The 18,041-nt window shown below is 43.5% G+C and overlaps 1 protein-coding gene across 2 annotated transcripts; it reads left to right on the plus strand.

The window, feature by feature from the left end:
* Window positions 1–283: 283 nt before the first annotated feature.
* H6PD (hexose-6-phosphate dehydrogenase/glucose 1-dehydrogenase) lies at window positions 284–14,400 on the plus strand. Of its 2 annotated transcripts, none has more exons than XM_072155938.1 (6): window positions 284–448; window positions 4,437–4,516; window positions 6,287–6,932; window positions 8,541–8,658; window positions 9,398–9,667; window positions 11,922–14,400. In XM_072155938.1, the coding sequence occupies exons 3-6, from the start codon at window positions 6,306–6,308 to the stop codon at window positions 13,274–13,276; spliced, it is 2,370 nt and encodes a 789-aa protein (XP_072012039.1). In that variant the 5' UTR covers window positions 284–448; window positions 4,437–4,516; window positions 6,287–6,305; the 3' UTR covers window positions 13,277–14,400. The 2 variants fall into 2 exon arrangements, with proteins under 2 accessions (XP_072012039.1, XP_072012040.1); XM_072155939.1 differs by having other exon boundaries at window positions 4,459–4,516.
* Window positions 14,401–18,041: the final 3,641 nt, after the last annotated feature.

Raw genomic sequence — 18,041 nt, forward strand, 5'->3', positions numbered from 1 at the left:
TGGAAAATCCCTTTAAAGATTTTTATGTTTAACTTTTTGCAACATAAATATATATGAAACTAGACAGGAGATGAGACATTGCCCCCTCCCTCCTTCACATTTACTACAGGTACAGGGCTGGTGTTCTGGGACAGAATGGGAAGAGCATCACAGCCCTACAATTACAGTATATACATATACACACAACTGCAAGCAATGGCATCCATACACGTATCACTAGTGCAATATTCCCTCTCACTTCCGTGTCTGACAGTCACGTGATGAGGAGGAAGTGGAGGAGGACGTCTCCGCCGGAGCTCACAGCTGCAGCCTTCGGGCTTTCACTTTCTACATCCGCCTGTAGAGGTCGCTGCGGCTACAGCTGAATGTGCGCCCCGACGTGCGATAGATATGGGGAGGCACATGGCAATAGGGGACGTCCACCTGCAGAGGGCGCTGCACCGATAAGGTAATAGCTGCAATGAGTGTGGGGCAGGTGCCCTGAGGCATATTGGTGTCTACTGTGACTCCACAAGACAGCTGCTATATCCATAGCTTGTGTATCATCTGCACAGATTACGCTAAAATCTGTGGGGAATGCCATCCGTGTTTTGGGTGGCTGTGTGCACTTTCTTTGTTCCTTAAATCCGTAGTGACAATTAATGTGCTGCAAATTCTTCTGCTGCAGGATTTTATCACCGCGTGTGGATGGGATTTGTATGTATCCACCATGCTGCTATTGTAAGGCACGCGGCACATAGCAGAGAACGGGGCTCCGAGGGGAGCTGCTAGGGAGGTTGCACCATGAAGGGGAGCTGCTAGGGAGGGTGCACCATGAAGGGGAGCTGCTAGGGAGGTTGCACCATGAAGGGGAGCTGCTAGGGAGGTTGCACCATGAAGGGGAGCTGCTAGGGAGGGCGCACCATGAAGGGGAGCTGCTAGGGAGGGCGCACCATGAAGGGGAGCTGCTAGGGAGGGCGCACAATGAAGGGGAGCTGCTAGGGAGGGCGCACCATGAAGGGGAGCTGCTAGGGAGGGCGCACCATGAAGGGGAGCTGCTAGGGAGGGCGCACCATGAAGGGGAGCTGCTAGGGAGGGCGCACCATGAAGGGGAGCTGCTAGGGAGGGCGCACCATGAAGGGGAGCTGCTAGGGAGGGCGCACCATGAAGGGGAGCTGCTAGGGAGGGCGCACCATGAAGGGGAGCTGCTAGGGAGGGCGCACCATGAAGGGGAGCTGCTAGGGAGGGCGCACCATGAAGGGGAGCTGCTAGGGAGGTTGCACCATGAAGGGGAGCTGCTAGGGAGGTTGCACCATGAAGGGGAGCTGCTAGGGAGGGTGCACCATGAAGGGGAGCTGCTAGGGAGGGTGCACCATGAAGGGGAGCTGCTAGGGAGGGTGCACCATGAAGGGGAGCTGCTAGGGAGGGTGCACCATGAAGGGGAGCTGCTAGGGAGGGTGCACCATGAAGGGGAGCTGCTAGGGAGGGCGCACCATGAAGGGGAGCTGCTAGGGAAGGCGCACCATGAAGGGGAGCTGCTAGGGAGGGCGCACCATGAAGGGGAGCTGCTAGGGAGGGCGCACTATGAAGGGGAGCTGCTAGGGAGGGCACACTATGATGGGAAGCTGCTGGTGGGACACGGTAAAGAGGGGAGCTGCTTGGGAGGGTGCACTATGATGGGGATCTGCTGGGGGGCACACTATGAAGGGGAGCTGCTAGGGAGGTTGCACCATGAAGGGGAGCTGCTAGGGAGGTTGCACCATGAAGGGGAGCTGCTAGGGAGGGTGCACCATGAAGGGGAGCTGCTAGGGAGGGTGCACCATGAAGGGGAGCTGCTAGGGAGGGTGCACCATGAAGGGGAGCTGCTAGGGAGGGTGCACCATGAAGGGGAGCTGCTAGGGAGGGTGCACCATGAAGGGGAGCTGCTAGGGAGGGTGCACCATGAAGGGGAGCTGCTAGGGAGGGTGCACCATGAAGGGGAGCTGCTAGGGAGGGTGCACCATGAAGGGGAGCTGCTAGGGAGGGTGCACCATGAAGGGGAGCTGCTAGGGAGGGTGCACCATGAAGGGGAGCTGCTAGGGAGGGTGCACCATGAAGGGGAGCTGCTAGGGAGGGTGCACCATGAAGGGGAGCTGCTAGGGAAGGTGCACCATGAAGGGGAGCTGCTAGGGAGGGCGCACCATGAAGGGGAGCTGCTAGGGAGGGCACACTATGAAGGGGAGCTGCTAGGGAGGGCACACTATGAAGGGGAGCTGCTAGGGAGGGCACACTATGATGGGAAGCTGCTGGTGGGACACGGTAAAGAGGGGAGCTGCTTGGGAGGGTGCACTATGATGGGGATCTGCTGGGGGGCACACTATGAAGGGGAGCTGCTAGGGAGTGCACACTATTATGGGAAGCTGCAGGGGGGCAGAGAATGAAAGGTAGCTGCTAGGGAGGGCACACTATGATGGGAAGCTGCTGGGTAGGCAAAGAATGAAGGGTAGCTGCTGTGGGAGTCATAATATAAGGGGGACCTGCGGGAGTCACAGCCACAAATGTTTTCCCTCTTTCGCTGCTCCGACAGTTAGGAGGTATGTGGATTCTGTGTGTCCCTGGCCGAAATAGAAATTTTCGGTAACCATTTAGTTGGATGAAGCACACTATCTTAAAGATGGACTTTTTTTGCAATCTGCTGTTTCCCGTATCTCTATCTCCCACGTCCTGCTGCAGGGAAGTATCAGATCAGCTTTCTGTTTCTGCTTTGCTTTCGGAGCTCTGCTGTGGGGGAGCTGTCATGCAGACGAGGCTTGTACAGCACTCACACTGAGAAATGCTATGTCTGTAATCCAGTAAAAAACACACAAGCCTGGTAGTACCTGCTGATTGTGAGGATTTGGAGATTCCAGACATGCACAGGTCTGCTGATGTACTTACTGTGAATTCACAAAAGTTCAAAGTGTAAGGAGTTGACACACACTAGTCACTTCTTAAACTTATCAATAGAGATGAGTGGACCCCACGTCAGTGCTCGGGTTCGGTAGCTCAATTGCCAGACAGCCAATCCAGCAAATTGACCAGCTTTTCAACTAGCCATAGCCATAGAGGTGTCCCTCCTGGCCAGTCACATCCATGGCTAGTTACAAGGGGTGTCCATTTGCTGTATTGGTTGTATAGCCGCCAATCCGGCATTATGTCCAGGTTGCGCAGTCGAACACTGACATCGGTTCTGCTAATCACTACATATTGACTCTTTGTATCTTATACCTTAATGTATGATCTCTGACAGGTTTAATAAGTCTAACTTTTTGCTTCCCACTTATACTGTAGGGTACGTAGTAATATGAGAGGATGCATATGGTATAGAAGGTTGAATTTCTTAATTTTTTTTTTTTTTGAAGCATTGGCAAAGTTTTTACCAACTTGGTTTTTCATAGGTTCAGTGTATATTCCAACCTATATTATTTTTTGTATATTTTTGCTTGTATCCCAACTCTCTGTTCTATACTGGTGTAGATTTCACTTTCAGTAGTGTTTAGTAGGTTTATTCGCATTAAAAAAATCCTTGTATAACTATGAAGCTTGTTGGTGTCCTTTTTCGGCACATTGTTTCTTCAGTGAAAATAGTGCTGTTCGTTTGTTGAACAGACGGCACGCGACAGGACCTTTTAAAGGATCAGTGCCTTCAATCATTATTTTAACGGATCCCCTTAAAAAGTAAAGCATGTCCTAGTCAGAAGAGTTTTTTCACAGATCTTTCATAGACTATAGTTTAGGAGGATCCGTGAGAAACGAATGAAAAATGTCAGAAATTGATTCTTGGTTCGCCTTAGGCCAGCTGCACAGGAACGGGTTCAGTCTGTGGAAATTGACCTGTATGTTGGTCAAATCCGAAGGACTGCACATATTGGGCTGAATGGGACTCCTTACATCATACAGGAATATGATGCAAGGACTCCCATGCAGGTCTCTGCTCATGGTTTGTGAATGCAATGAAAAATAATGGTTGCTGTAATATCTATGAGAAGGATATTCGTATATAGATACAACAAGTTGTTATTTTTGCACAAAGAAATAAACATGAACTGCTTTTTGGCAGCAGGAGAGTAGAACTTCCCTGTAGCATTTTCAGCAAAATCTGCTGCAAATCTACAAATTTTCCATAATTTTTCTTTAATGTTCATATGTACACTATTCTGCATATCACTTGCTCTGACCTCCAGTGAAGTGTGTGTTGTAACTTAGTAGTTTTCACTGCTATTGTGTGTAGATTTTCTTTCTGTTTGCCAACCTCCTAATCTCCATGGCTCCCCCTCCCACTGCCTGGCAGATCGACCATAGAGAACAGTTTGAGTAAATGCCTGGAACCTCTGAGCTTTCACTGCTGGGAAGAGATTTTTTTTTTTCTGTTTGATCCTTGCGTAAAGTTTTCTGCTGTAATGATTAACAGGATGATCCTTGAACTTTCTCTTTCATAGACATGGTCTGCATGTCTTATAGGCTTCTCTTCTGAACACCACACGCTGTGTGAGGATCCTGCATGAATTCTCCAGACAAGGTAAGTACTTCACATTGCTGAGAGTTCATAACTGCTGACAAATCCATATAGCGGGAGCTGGTGGACTAGCTTCATATAACAAATCACATGCTATACATCACTATAATCTACATTGGGTTACCCCATGTAGCGTTATTTAATAGTAAAATTTATATTATACAACCATTATGGTAAATAAAATTTGAGACAGAATCCCTCCATCTGTTTTATGACCGACTGTGCCTGTTGTACCAATACAGAATATACCCTTCTATAGCCAGCACCCTTGTTACTACAAATTATTATGTTATTTTGTAGTGTACAGTACCGTACCCTTTACAATATAGGTGGTTCTTGTTACAAAAATTGTATTTGTAAATTTCATCTTACCTACCTATCTGCTGCAGGCACCATTTATAGGGCAGCCTGTTGGGGTAGATTCACACTGCATGTTTTTTCAGGAAAAAACTGTTGTTTTTCAGCAAAACATTCTACATCCAGTTGCTTTGGAAATCATGATCACTATAATATGTTTTGATGTCCATGCTGGGCCTTTTGTGTGTCATAAATGTTTGTCTAAAGAATAAACCACTGTCAAAAAACCCCACTTTTTGAGAGTTTTACACCTGGTGCAGGTTATAGCTAAAAGTCTAAAATCTTGGCTTGCTTTAAAATATTTCACTTCATGCTGCCCCTCCTTATTTTTAAGGCTTTTTTTTAATTTAGTTAAAAATGGATTAACTATAGGCACATATACGGGGCACTGGGGGACATTTATCAGAAGTGTCTGAGGTAAAACTGTTTTAGTTGTCCATGGAAACCAATCAGAGCTCAGGTTTAATTTTATAAACAGCTGTGGAAAAATAAAAGCTGAGCTCTGATTGGCTGCCATTTGTTCTCCCCCAGAACAGTTCTCCCCCGATTTAACCCAACTTAAAACTTTATAACTGAGAAATGTTTCAAGTCAGACTTCACATATAATAAGGTCGGATCAGGCTTGAAATGAGTCTTGGATATAAAGTTAAGCTGAGTTAGTCTATGTGCCTATAGTTAGTTATAGTTAACTAGATTTTTGCAATAAAAACCATATGCTGTTGAAAGATTTCAGTTTTATGTTTTAGTAGTTGGGTACTCCATGCATTTACACCCTTATTGACATTAGGTGTGAAAAGATACTATTTTTAAGTGTCTGGACTTGCTTTATAGCAGGTGACTGTCCCCTACCTTGCTGCAGGAGGTGCTGCCCGAGGCACCCATGCATCCACCTGTGCAATATTCTTCCTAATTATGTGACTTGTTCCAATAAACCAAACTATATATACACTTGGATTCTCCCCACTTTTTGTCTCGATTATAAAATTTACACCAGGTAGGAGAAACTGCTAACCATGGAAAGCCGTAAGAGGCACATTTGCATTTGAATTCATACATGGAATACAAACCAAAATCTTCATGTGTGAACATACCCTTAGGCCACGGTCACACGTACCGCTAGGTGTCCGTTCTTAACGCGACGCTAGCGCACATGGGACGGTCCTCGACCTGAACACACAGGGAAACTCATGCGATTGATAAGACAATCGAATGCGTTTCTCTGGAAACGCATGTGCATTCAGGCCAAGGACCTTCCCATGTGCGCTAGCGGCGCCTTATGAATGGACACCTAGCGGTATGTGTGACCGCGGCTTTACAGTGATTCCATGTTTAATTTGCCCATTGAGAAAACTGAGACTACAAATTCTGCTGCTTGTATTCACCTTCAGATTGACATAATCTTTTTTTTCCTTTCAGTAATCTGGTGGCCGATGCGATGCATCTGCGGGTCCTGTACTGCTTCCTCCTGGTCGGCACTGTAGCTGTCTTCTGTAAACAAAACAAAGGCCATGTATCTGTGGTACTTCTTGGGGCTACTGGTGACCTGGCCAAGAAATACCTATGGCAGGGCCTGTTCCAGTTGTATCTAAACGAGGTCAATAGTGGCCATAGCTTTAGCTTCCATGGGGCTGCCCTAACTCCTGCTGAAAAGGCAGAACCATTACTGTTTGAGGCCCTGAAGTCTCTGAGCTGCCCTGAAGATGTTCCCCCAGATAGATGCGCCCTTGTCAAGGATCAGTTTCTAAAGCTGACCCGCTATAGACAGTTAAAGACCTCAGAGAACTATACCGCATTACACCAGGACATATTGACCTCATTGGCAGAAGAGGGACTTCATGAGGCCGGCAGGTTATTCTACTTGTCCGTTCCACCTTTTGCGTATGCGGATATTGCACAGAACATCAATGGCAGCTGCCGGCCGCCTCCCGGTGCATGGCTGCGCGTGGTGCTGGAGAAACCTTTTGGCCATGACTATGAGTCTGCGGAGAAACTTGCCGGTGTCATGCAGACGTTCTTCAGAGAAGAAGAGATTTACAGGGTTGACCATTACCTAGGAAAACAGGTGAGATGTCGCTAGCTTTATGCTAGGAGCAAGTTTTATCCCTCATTGTTATGTTGTACATGTAAATGGGTCAAAGGGAGCTGTTTTATGGCCACCAGTTGCCCGCTGTAGTCTATCAGCGCAAACACAGACACTTTCTGCAGCCCTACATGTCTATTTTTATGGCAGCGATTGCTATATTAGCAGTTTTCTAAGATCTTGGTTCACAAACATCTATGTTAATTATCCATGTGCCTGAGGTTACTATTCACCTGCTTTGTGTGAACTCGCTCATAGACACATGATCTGTACTACGGATCAATGACCTTAGGGACAGCCATGTTTTATGGGAAGCTTGGCAGCACTTTAACTTCAAAATATGTATCCCTGTGGTATTATATAACAATTTTATAGCTTGAACAAAACATTAAAAATTTGGATTTAGTTCTGTGTTTCTGAGGCTGGTACAATGCATTTAGGGATTTTTTTGATATATTTAATCTGTGAAAAATGTACCATTTCATGGCCGTAAATCATGGGCCGATGCACTGGGAGCTATTATGCTACATAACCCCTGCAACACTAAAGATCTTTACTGTAAGGATATTTATAGCAAAAAGGTCTAGTCTCACATGGGCCGTATGGCCTTTTAGCCAACATAATGGAATAAGCCCTAAATATGATTTTGCTTCTGTGAGTGGGAATGTTAAACACTGTCACATTGTAACTGCAGTTGTGTTTGTATGCAGCATGTCATAGAGCAAGAGGAGCTAAACACATTGCATATATACAGTTTTACTATCTGCAGGTATCATTTTATAGAGCAGTAGGAGCTGAGCAGGTAATATATAGTGTCCTATCTGCAGAAACCATGTTATAGAGCAGGAGGAGCTGAGCAGATTGTATAACTAACCCGGGGCAATTCCGGGAAAATCGGCGCAAATCGGTAATATTTGGTTAACCCGACGGAAAAACTTGATTCGGGCCCTTAGTAAATGACCCCCATTATTTATAGAGCGCTATCTGCTAGAAGCACGTTAGGAAGCAAGGAGGAGCAGACCACATTGTATACAGTGTCCTGTCTGCAGGAAACATGTTATATAGCAGGAGTGGCTGATCAGATTGTATACAGTGTCCTGTCTGCAGGAAGCATGTTATAGAGTAGCTGATCAGATTGTATAACTATCATCAGGTAGTAGGTTATAGAGCAGCTGGAATTAAGCAGATTGTATAAATATCTGCAGGTAGCATGTTTAAGAGCAGGGAGAGCTGATCTGATTGTATAACTATCTGCATGTAGCATGTTATAAAGCAAAAAAGTCTTAATCTAAAGGGGTTTTCTGAACTTATTGATAACTGTTTGCTTCTTACATGTATCGCTGGCATACTACCTATGTAAACAAATTGCAACAATTATTGCCTAGTCTAAAGGCACACAATAATGGCAGTGGGTGCTGATTATTGATTGTACATACATTGGTTATGTAGTATGCTATCATTGAACCACCTCCAGGGCTGGTACAATACCTCTACTAGTCAGTGAGCGGCTCTTATAGTGCGGTCAGGGTTTCAGTCGGCTTATTCCCTATGATTATTTACCTACAAGGTATTTTCCTTTATGTATTTTAGACTGTTGAACAGATTCTTCCTTTTCGACGCCGACACCAAAAATTCCTGGATCCAATATGGAACAAACAACATGTGGAGAGAGTGGAGATTGTCATGAAGGAGACAGTTGATGCCAAAGGTAATTGGTAATTTGAAGTCCAGTTTATATGGCACATATTTAACATTTTCCCAAATTTTTGTAACCAGGGACTAGAGGAGTTAAACTGCCCTTGCACTTCCCAAACACCCCCCCCCCCCCAAACACACACACAGTGTTCCTGCAGGAAAAAAAGATTACCCCTATGTAACCCCAACCAATATTCCTGTAGTTTCTTTTCTTACAATACCCAATTCCTTCAGCCTCACCCTTATAGTGCCACCTTTCCCCTAACTTACAGTTACTCCTTTTCTGTAGACCCCTCCTTATAACGAACCCTTTTATGTACCCCTCCTCACAGTGTACCCTTTTCTGTAGGCCCCTCCTTATAGTGTTCCCTTCACTGCAGGCCCCTCTTTATAGTGTCCCCTTTACTGTAGCCACCTACTTATAATGACACCTTTTCTGTCCCTTGAAAAAAATAAATGGATGTTACTCGAATGTCATCCTATTGCGTTCCGTTTCTCAAGAAAGTAGCTCAAAGCTGTAAAAATTGGATTTAACAATCTGACAACTTGGATGACACTAGGACTACAAAAACAGATGGTTAGAGGACTAAAACTCGGAACAAAATTGGATGATTTTCATTGACCAAAATCATATGCTTTGACATTCCATACATAGGCACAGGAACTCTGATTCAGATAAGGGGTGGTCTTTGGAACAGGTTTCGCTGAACTGGACTGAGGATCCTGAAAAATGTATTATTTATACTCTACAGGCCGCACCAGCTTTTATGAAGAATATGGAGTCATACGTGATGTTATCCAGAACCACTTGACAGAAATCTTAACCTATGTGGCCATGGAAGTTCCTCGCAACCTTAGTAACTCAGATGAAGTCCTAAGAGCAAAATTAGAATTGCTGGATTCTCTTAGAGCTCCAGAACACAGCAGTGCTGTGATTGGTCAGTATCAGAACTACCTGGCCCAGGTCAGAGAGGAGATGGAGAAAAACCACAATTATTTCACCAACACACCAACATTTGCAGGTGAGTTGCTGTATAGTTCACTACCTGATAGACCTGTCATATAATATGTTCAAAATGCTTGTAACATTGTGTTTCAGAATCTGCTTCACAAATTCTATTCTGTTTCATAAACAATAATCATATCTTTATAAAACCACCTCCATTCTTAAAGCACATTTTAGTTTTATCACACATTAATCCTGGGAAACTGTGGATACAGATGTCTCTTACACAGAATAGTGAGGTACAACATCTCCCCGGTTCCCTACAAGTCCCTCCAACCAAGTCTGTGATTCTACAGAACTTTCTCTGTACCTCATGCTGCACCCCCTCTCCCACTTTCCCCTGGGCACTTTCAGCACAGTGCTTCTCCATGTGCAAAAGCTGCCAGGCTAGTCGCCATATATATCATGTATGTACACTCAGTTGTGGATTTACTTGTAGGAATCACGCTGGATTTGTTACTAATTTACTTGATGAGAGAACACAAGGTATAATAGGTAGTGAGGGCAACCTCAATTTGACTGGGGCTGAGGACAGATACAGGAAGAGGTTGCTTTCCTGCCACTTCACTTCTGCTGAAGAAGTTTTTTGAAAAGTAGCTTCAGAACAGAAAATGCCATAGAGAGGGGCAAGGGACACAATATGGACATCACTCTGTTTGTTTTAAAGGGAAAATAAAGTAGAACAATTTGGTAAAAATCATTATTACTTGGAGTTACACTTTAAGGCTACATTCACACTGCCGTATGGGGGACATATATACGGCCTATATACATCCCCCCCATAGACAGCAATGGTCGCACGGCGCCCAACGGGAGTGGTCGGTGCAGCACAAGTGTGGCTCCGTACCTCTCCGTACCACGTAGAAAGATAGGACATGTCCTATCTTTCTCCGGAATACGGCACAGTGCGCTATATATTCCTATGGTGAGGGACGGGGGTGAGCGGCACTCCCCCTCCTCCTATCCCCCGCACTGCCATGTGCCCGCCGTGCTTTGGCAACGGCAGTGAATGTAGCCTAAAGCTGTCTCCTGTGACTCTATTACTGCTTGGTGCCTCTCGCCAGTTTGGCAGTTACGTTTCCATGCAAACCATTTAGCGCAATACAATGAATATCTTAAAGGGGTATTCTCGTCTCGGCATTCACATTCAATTTCATTAATCTGCCATATATAAACATTTCTTCAATTAGATGTTATTAAAAAAAAATGTTCCTGTGTGAAGATAATTTCCCATAAATGTAGTGATATGTTCCCTTAGAAACAAGACTGTGTCCTTGGATACGGCCATCTCTGCTGGAGGGATTGCACAAAGGGTGTTTGTATAGGAAATGTCTGGGAATTACTGCATAACCCACAGCAGTCCTGTGGTAATGATTGCTGAAGTGGTCAGGCAAGACTCAATAGCGTCTGGCCACTGCTGCCTAAATGTGAGGTGGTTGTATCCGTCTGCGGAATCCATCTCGTTTCTAAGGGACAACATGGCTGCTTTTATGAGAAATGATCTTCACACAGGAACATTTTTTTTAATAACATCCAATTGAAGAAATGTTTACATATGGCAAATGAATTAAACAAATGTAAATGCAGAGGTGGGAATACCCCTTTAAGGGTACTCATTAGAATGTACAGCATTTTAGAACCTCCAGTGTAGATGTGAACCATGTCTATATTACTGTACATAGAACATTGTATGAGACGCCTGTACATAGTAGATACTTTATATGGAGCACAAACAATAAGTTTAGAAGAGGGAGCTGTGTGTACCAAGGGTGTTTACCCAAGTCAGTGGTGGCGAACCTATTGCACGGGTGCCAGAAGCGGCATTCCAAGCTCTTTCTTTGGGCACCTGGGCCATCGCCCCAGCAGTAGTTCCAAGCAGCTTAAAAGATGCTCCTTTCAGTGATATTTTAAAGTGACTTACTTGGTTACTTGGGACTGTAGGAAGAGGGAGAATGTGTAGACAGGGCTGAATTATCTTTGGAGGACCTTCTGCTAGCCCCATGATTCTCTGTGTACAGAGGGACACTGGAAAGAAGCTACAATGGTGCAAATTTTCTACTGTGTTGGTGTCCTCATGAGGCCAGTATGATTGCAGGTTGTTGAAGAACAGGAAGCAATAAAATACTGCTTTAATTGTTGGTTGGCACCTCGCGATAAATTAAGGGGATCTTGGTTTGCAGTTTGGGCACTCGGTTGCTAAAAGGTTCGCCATAAATGTTTGACCTAAGTGACTGACCTAAGTGTTTTGACTTTCAATTTCCATTTTGCAGGTGTCCTTATTTATATTGACAACACTCGATGGGAGGGTGTCCCCTTTCTCCTGGTGTCTGGAAAAGATTTGGACGAGAGGACATCTTACGCCAGAGTTGTCTTCAAAGATAACGCTTTTTGCGTCCACAAACAATCAAAGGAAGAAACCATAAAAAATTCATGTCAACCCAAACAGATCATCTTCCACATTGGCAATGGAGCCCTAAACTTTCCAGCTGTTCTTGTAACAAAAAGTCTTTTTAAGCCAAGCCTCCCCTACAGCCAATGGCAGGAAGCATCAGATGTCCCAGGCATCTCTTTTTTTGGTCAGCCCATCTCTGATTACTTTGTGCACCGTCCAGTCCAAGAAAGAGATGCCTATACTGCGCTGATATCAAACATCTATCGAGGCAAAAAGGGCTCCTTTGTCACAACAAAGAACCTGTTAGCTTCTTGGAGGTTCTGGACTAGACTTTTGGAGAATCTAAATAATGAGACCCCTAGGATCTACCCAGGAGGAGAAGAAACCATAACCTTGCTGGACTTTGTAATAGAACGTGGGGGTCTACGTTTTGTTTCCAAAGAGGGCCTAGAAGTTATGGGTATGGATCAAAACACAAATTCATTTGCTTCTGCCCAATCCATCTTCCTTGGCAATCCTATGGTGTCTAATTGGGCAGAGCCACTTATACAACAATTAGCACAAGACATACAGACGGCAGCTGAAGAAGCAGTGAAGAACAAAGGAACCTTCCACTTGGCTCTCTCTGGAGGCTCCAGTCCCATTGCTTTGTTTCATAGGTTGTATAAGCACCACTTTGGTTTCCCATGGAAACATACACATTTGTGGATGGTTGATGAGAGATGTGTACCATTCACAGACACAGACTCTAACTTTGGTAGCCTTGAAAGGCATCTCCTGCAACATGTGAGGATCCCATATGTGAATATACACCCTATGCCCGTGCACAAGAACCAAAGACTCTGTGACGAGGAGGACAAGGGTACAGAAGAGTATGCACTAGAGATCTCTGCTCTTCTGACCAATTCGAGCTTTGACCTGGTGCTTTTGGGCTTGGGTAATGATGGGCACACGGCCTCCATCTTCCCTGGTTCCCAGGATGGCATCACAGGAGATAAACTTGTGGTGTTATCAGAAAGCCCATTAAAGCCTACACACAGAATGAGCCTTAGCCTTCCACTCATCAATAAAGCCCAGAAAGTAGCTGTTCTGGTACTAGGTAAGGGGAAGCACGATATTATAACACTGATCAGCCGAGCAGAAAATAAGCCAGTAAGGTGGCCAATCTTTGGCGTAAAACCAAACTCTGGCCAGTTGGCCTGGTACGTTGATTATGATGCCATGTTTAGATAAGCACATTGGCCTTTTCAATCCCAAGTGCCTTCTTATGGCTCCTGTTCACACTTTGCAGTGCGGGGGCTTATTTTCCGGTACTGTTATTTACCATTGCTGGGAAAAGCTTGGGTCCGAATATCCATAGGCACATATTAGTGCCTTATTTTTTTACTTCTAGATAATATATCCCTGGAACGAATGTGATTTTTTTTTTTTTACCCTAGTGGCTTTACTGGGGACCTGAAAGGGGTATATACATGCAGTACAACATATACAGTTTTCACTAGATTATTATGGGATATTGGTTATGAAGAAGTTTTTTTTTTTTTTTTTTTAGCAGATGCTGTCTTAAGGTGGTTTCATGCAAACACACACAGCAATTTTTTGCAAACTTCATTGGAATTTTTGAGCCAAACTTAGTAGTATGTGCAGAAGCATAACTAGATTTCTCACTAATCCGTCCGCCACTAGTTTTGCACATTGAATTTATAATTTGTAGATTTCTTATTTCGACTGGATCTACTCCTGGCTTTGGCTCAAACAAATGAACAAAAAATTTGCAGTAGGATTTTTTTTTTAAAACTAATGCTAATACTACTATGACTGGGTAGTGCGGCTAGCAGACCCTGTGCGAGTGGTTGTTGGAGTTTGTTGCAACCCCCCTCCCCCCAGTCCCAACAACTGATTAAGAGAGCGTATTCTATGGATATGATAGTTTTAGCCCAAACAACCCATTTAATAGTAAAATAGACCAAAGAATGTTACTGAATGACTACTGAGTTTCTTGTGTTTTTGATGCTATAAGCCAAGTCAGCTATGGGATTAAAATGTAATATTTATTAATGTTGATACACGCAAAGTGTCACTGTTGTCTATTACAACCAATCGGATTATAGCTTTCCTGGGTACCTTTTAATATTAAAGGGAATAAGAAAAACTTTGGCTGTCCGATTCCACAAACTGCACCACATCGGTCCTACGGGACAATCCATTAAATAAACATTCATTTTAAGGCTAACTGATGCACTGTTAAAAAAATAAATCTCATAAACATAAAGCCATATGAAAGCTGATTTATAATCTGTTTTGAGAGATTTGTGATATTTCCATATTTTTGTACCTGAATAAATTTGAGAACTTCTTGCTGAAATGAGAGTCTGATGAAATTACTGAATAGTAAGGTGTCTCCATTGATTTAGCAATAAAATCCTATTTCAGTTTAGGAAATCTTTAACACCTTGTCACCCTCAAGACTGGACGACCTCTGTGTAATGTTTTGGTCATCATCTTCAAGAAGAGTATGTGATCAAACAGATCTGGCCCGCGAACATAGAGATGCTCAGGTATGAAGCTGGATGGACCTTGGTAGGTCTCCCTCATTAAAGGCAATCTTTGCAATTGGTGACAAAATAAAACTAGCCGTAAAGGGGTTGTCCACTATTTCATAACATTACTAGGCTAAGTACAAGACCGTAATAGGATCATCCATAAGTTTGTGTGATGCCACTAGGACTGGTGGGTCATGTGACCTGTCTACAGCAGGACTTGGGACTTCCTGTGAGATCATTTTTACTGCTGCCTACTGATGGATAGAGGTGGTCATACAGTCATTACTCTATGTGCCAAGGACATCTGTATGCCCCTCCAACCACTGTTATGGGAGTAGCTAAGATTTAGGTGCCATAGAGACTCCTTTAAGTATAATATGATTCACCTTATTAAAGTTTTGTATTGGTGGTCAGCGCCCATTAAAGGGGTATTCTGGGAATATGAACATCTGATACAAAAACCCATACTGCTATAAATAAATGAATATAAAAAACTCAATGTCAAGCTCAAAACGGAGCTTGAATAGTTTGATTTTATGATTTACAAAATGTTATGGGCTTTCTAAAGTAAGCGGAGCAATCACCAAGATGGCTGCCACTGAAAACTACAAGTCCCATGATCCTTTAGTTCTTAGTAACAGCTCCTATCCCTTATGCTCAGCTCCCAGTGATGATGTAGGAGACTGTCCTGCTCTGTTACCATAGTAATGATGTGTAACTGCCATCACTGCACATTACCTCACTGAGATGACACAACCATTGTGATTCTAAAGAATCTCATCAGCAGAGGGGTCGCTTGTGGGTGCTGATTGTTACACCAAAGCGTCAGCAGAACATTGTGGGATGTGTAGTATTGGCAATCCCTGCTCTGTCTATCAGTGGGTCAGATTTGGCCCATGACATCCCTGCTGTATAACTTTTTGGCTCGCTATACTTCTACCAATAATTTAATATTTAATTAAAGTGATGACGGATCCTGTTTAGTTGATAAAGTAAATATCTTATTATTTCCAGTGATGGATGAAAAGTCCACACATTCCCCAGAAATAATGCATCTAGTAGACAGTATACAGCGCCATGGGCTGCCAGATCCCATCTCCTCTGCTGGCTGGAAAGTGACAGTAAGATGAAGTGGTCTATATAGAAATGAGTGGAGTGTAGTAACCGCGGTGCGGGCTGGATACGGAGTGTTCCTATCATGGCATTACATAACACACTGCCGCTCCAGGGGAGATGTAGCAGGTGGAGTAGCAGTGCTGTGTTTGTCGTAAAGGGATTTGGCTTAACTATGTGAATTCTGGACATATTGTTGATGTGTGACTGATGAGCAGCAGGAGGGAAGAGGATATATTTATTATTCACAGTGATGTCACAGTACAATGATAACATACATAGTGCTGTCACAGTACAGGGATTATACACAGCGATGTCACAGTACAGGGATAATACACACAGTGCTGTCACAGAACAGGGATAATACACACAGTGCTGTCCCAGTACAGGGATAATACACACAGTGATGTCACAGTACAGGGATAATACACACAGTGATGTCACAGTACAAGGGTAATACACATACTGAAGTCACTGTAGAGAGATGGTACACACAGTGATGTCTCTATACAGGGATAATACACACAGTGACGTCACAGTACAGGGATAATACACACAGTGATGTCTCTATACAGGGATTATACACACAGTGACGTCACAGTACAGGGATAATACACACAGTAATGTCATACTAGGGAGATACTAGTATGACTAGTATACTTATAGTACAAGGATAATACACACAGTGACATTACAGTACAGGCGGTCCCCTACTTAAGAACACCTGAATTACAGACAACCTCTAGTTACAAACGGACCTCTGAATGTTGCCAATTTACTGTGCTTTAGCCCTGGTCTACAATAAACAGCTATAACAGTTATCAAATGTGTCTTCAATGAAGCTTATTGTTAATCTTGGTTCTTATGAGAATCCAACATTTTTAAAATTCAATTGTTACAGAGACCCTAAAAAATTTGGCTAGGGTTACAATGATAAAATATACAGTTCCAACTTACATACAAATTCAACTTAAGAACAAACCTACAAACCTATCTTGTACGTAACCCGGGGACTGCCTGTACAAGGATAATACACATAGTGAAGTGATATCTCTATACAGGGATAATGCACTCAGTAACTTATGTCACAGACTATTGGTGGCTCACCTCTTCCCCTGTCTTATTAGCTTGGATCACTTGTTACGTTACCAATTGCACCTTTATGTAGTATGTCTGTAGAGGCCACAAATGTGTCCATCAAATACAATCCCTTCAAGAGTTTGTTTCCTTGATTAGAAAAGGAATATGATAGAAAAAAAAATTATAGGAATGTTTCTGCAGCTTGTGCTTGGATTTTGTGAGCTGAAAAAAACCAAATTACAGATCACAATTCACTTCACCTTCTCACCACTAGATGGTGGTACTGTCTCAGATTATAATAATGAATGCACATTACTCTGCAGAGGTTTCTTATAAAAAAAAAAATCTGGAAATATTGTGATCAGGATGTAATTTTGCAGTTTTAATATCGTACTGCAAAATTTTTCTGCTGAATTATATAGTATGAACGATCAAACCCCCTGGAATTCAAACATTTTAGGGGTCTAAAAAATATATTTTTTTCATACAGAATTAACCCCTTCCTGCACCTTGACGTGATACTACGTCATAGGATGCGGGTCGTTCCCGCACCTTGACGTAGTATCACGTCATGGCGATCACCCGGGCTCAGAAGCTGAGCCTGGGCGATCGCCGCGGGATCCCCGCGGTACGCGGTAGCCGGGATCCCACAGTAACAGCCAGGATCGCGACTATCGCGATCCCGGCTGTTTAACACTATAGACGCCGCGGTCATTGTGACCGCAGCGTCTATGGTGAATCGCCGCGACTATGGCAACCCTGAAGCCCGATAAGGACCCCAGGGTTGCCTTCACTAGAAGCCTGTTAGGATCGTGCTGTGAGCACGATCTAACAGTGCTGATGTCAGCCTATGCAGAATGCATAGGCTGACTATGTAATATGCTGCAATACATTCGTATTGCAGTATATTACAATGATCAAGTGATCATTTGATCCACCCTGGGACAAAATAAAACAGTAAAAAAAAGTAAAAAAAAAAGTGCAATTAAAAAAAATTATTAAAAAAAGAATAAAAGTCCCATCCCATGCAATTACCCAATAAAAAATAAAAAAGTGAAAATCACCAAAAAAACCACAACATATTGGGCATCACAACGTCCGTTACAACCCGTACAATAAAATAAAATCGTCACTGAACCCGTACGGTGAACAACGTAAAAAAACAAACAAAAAAACTTGCAAAACTTATGAAATTTTAACATCTGACCTCATAAAAAGCGCATAAAAAGTAATCAAAAAGTAACATTTACCCCAACATGATA

This window comes from Engystomops pustulosus, chromosome 6, assembly GCF_040894005.1.
Source record: "Engystomops pustulosus chromosome 6, aEngPut4.maternal, whole genome shotgun sequence".
NCBI classification, from domain to species: Eukaryota; Metazoa; Chordata; class Amphibia; order Anura; family Leptodactylidae; genus Engystomops; species Engystomops pustulosus.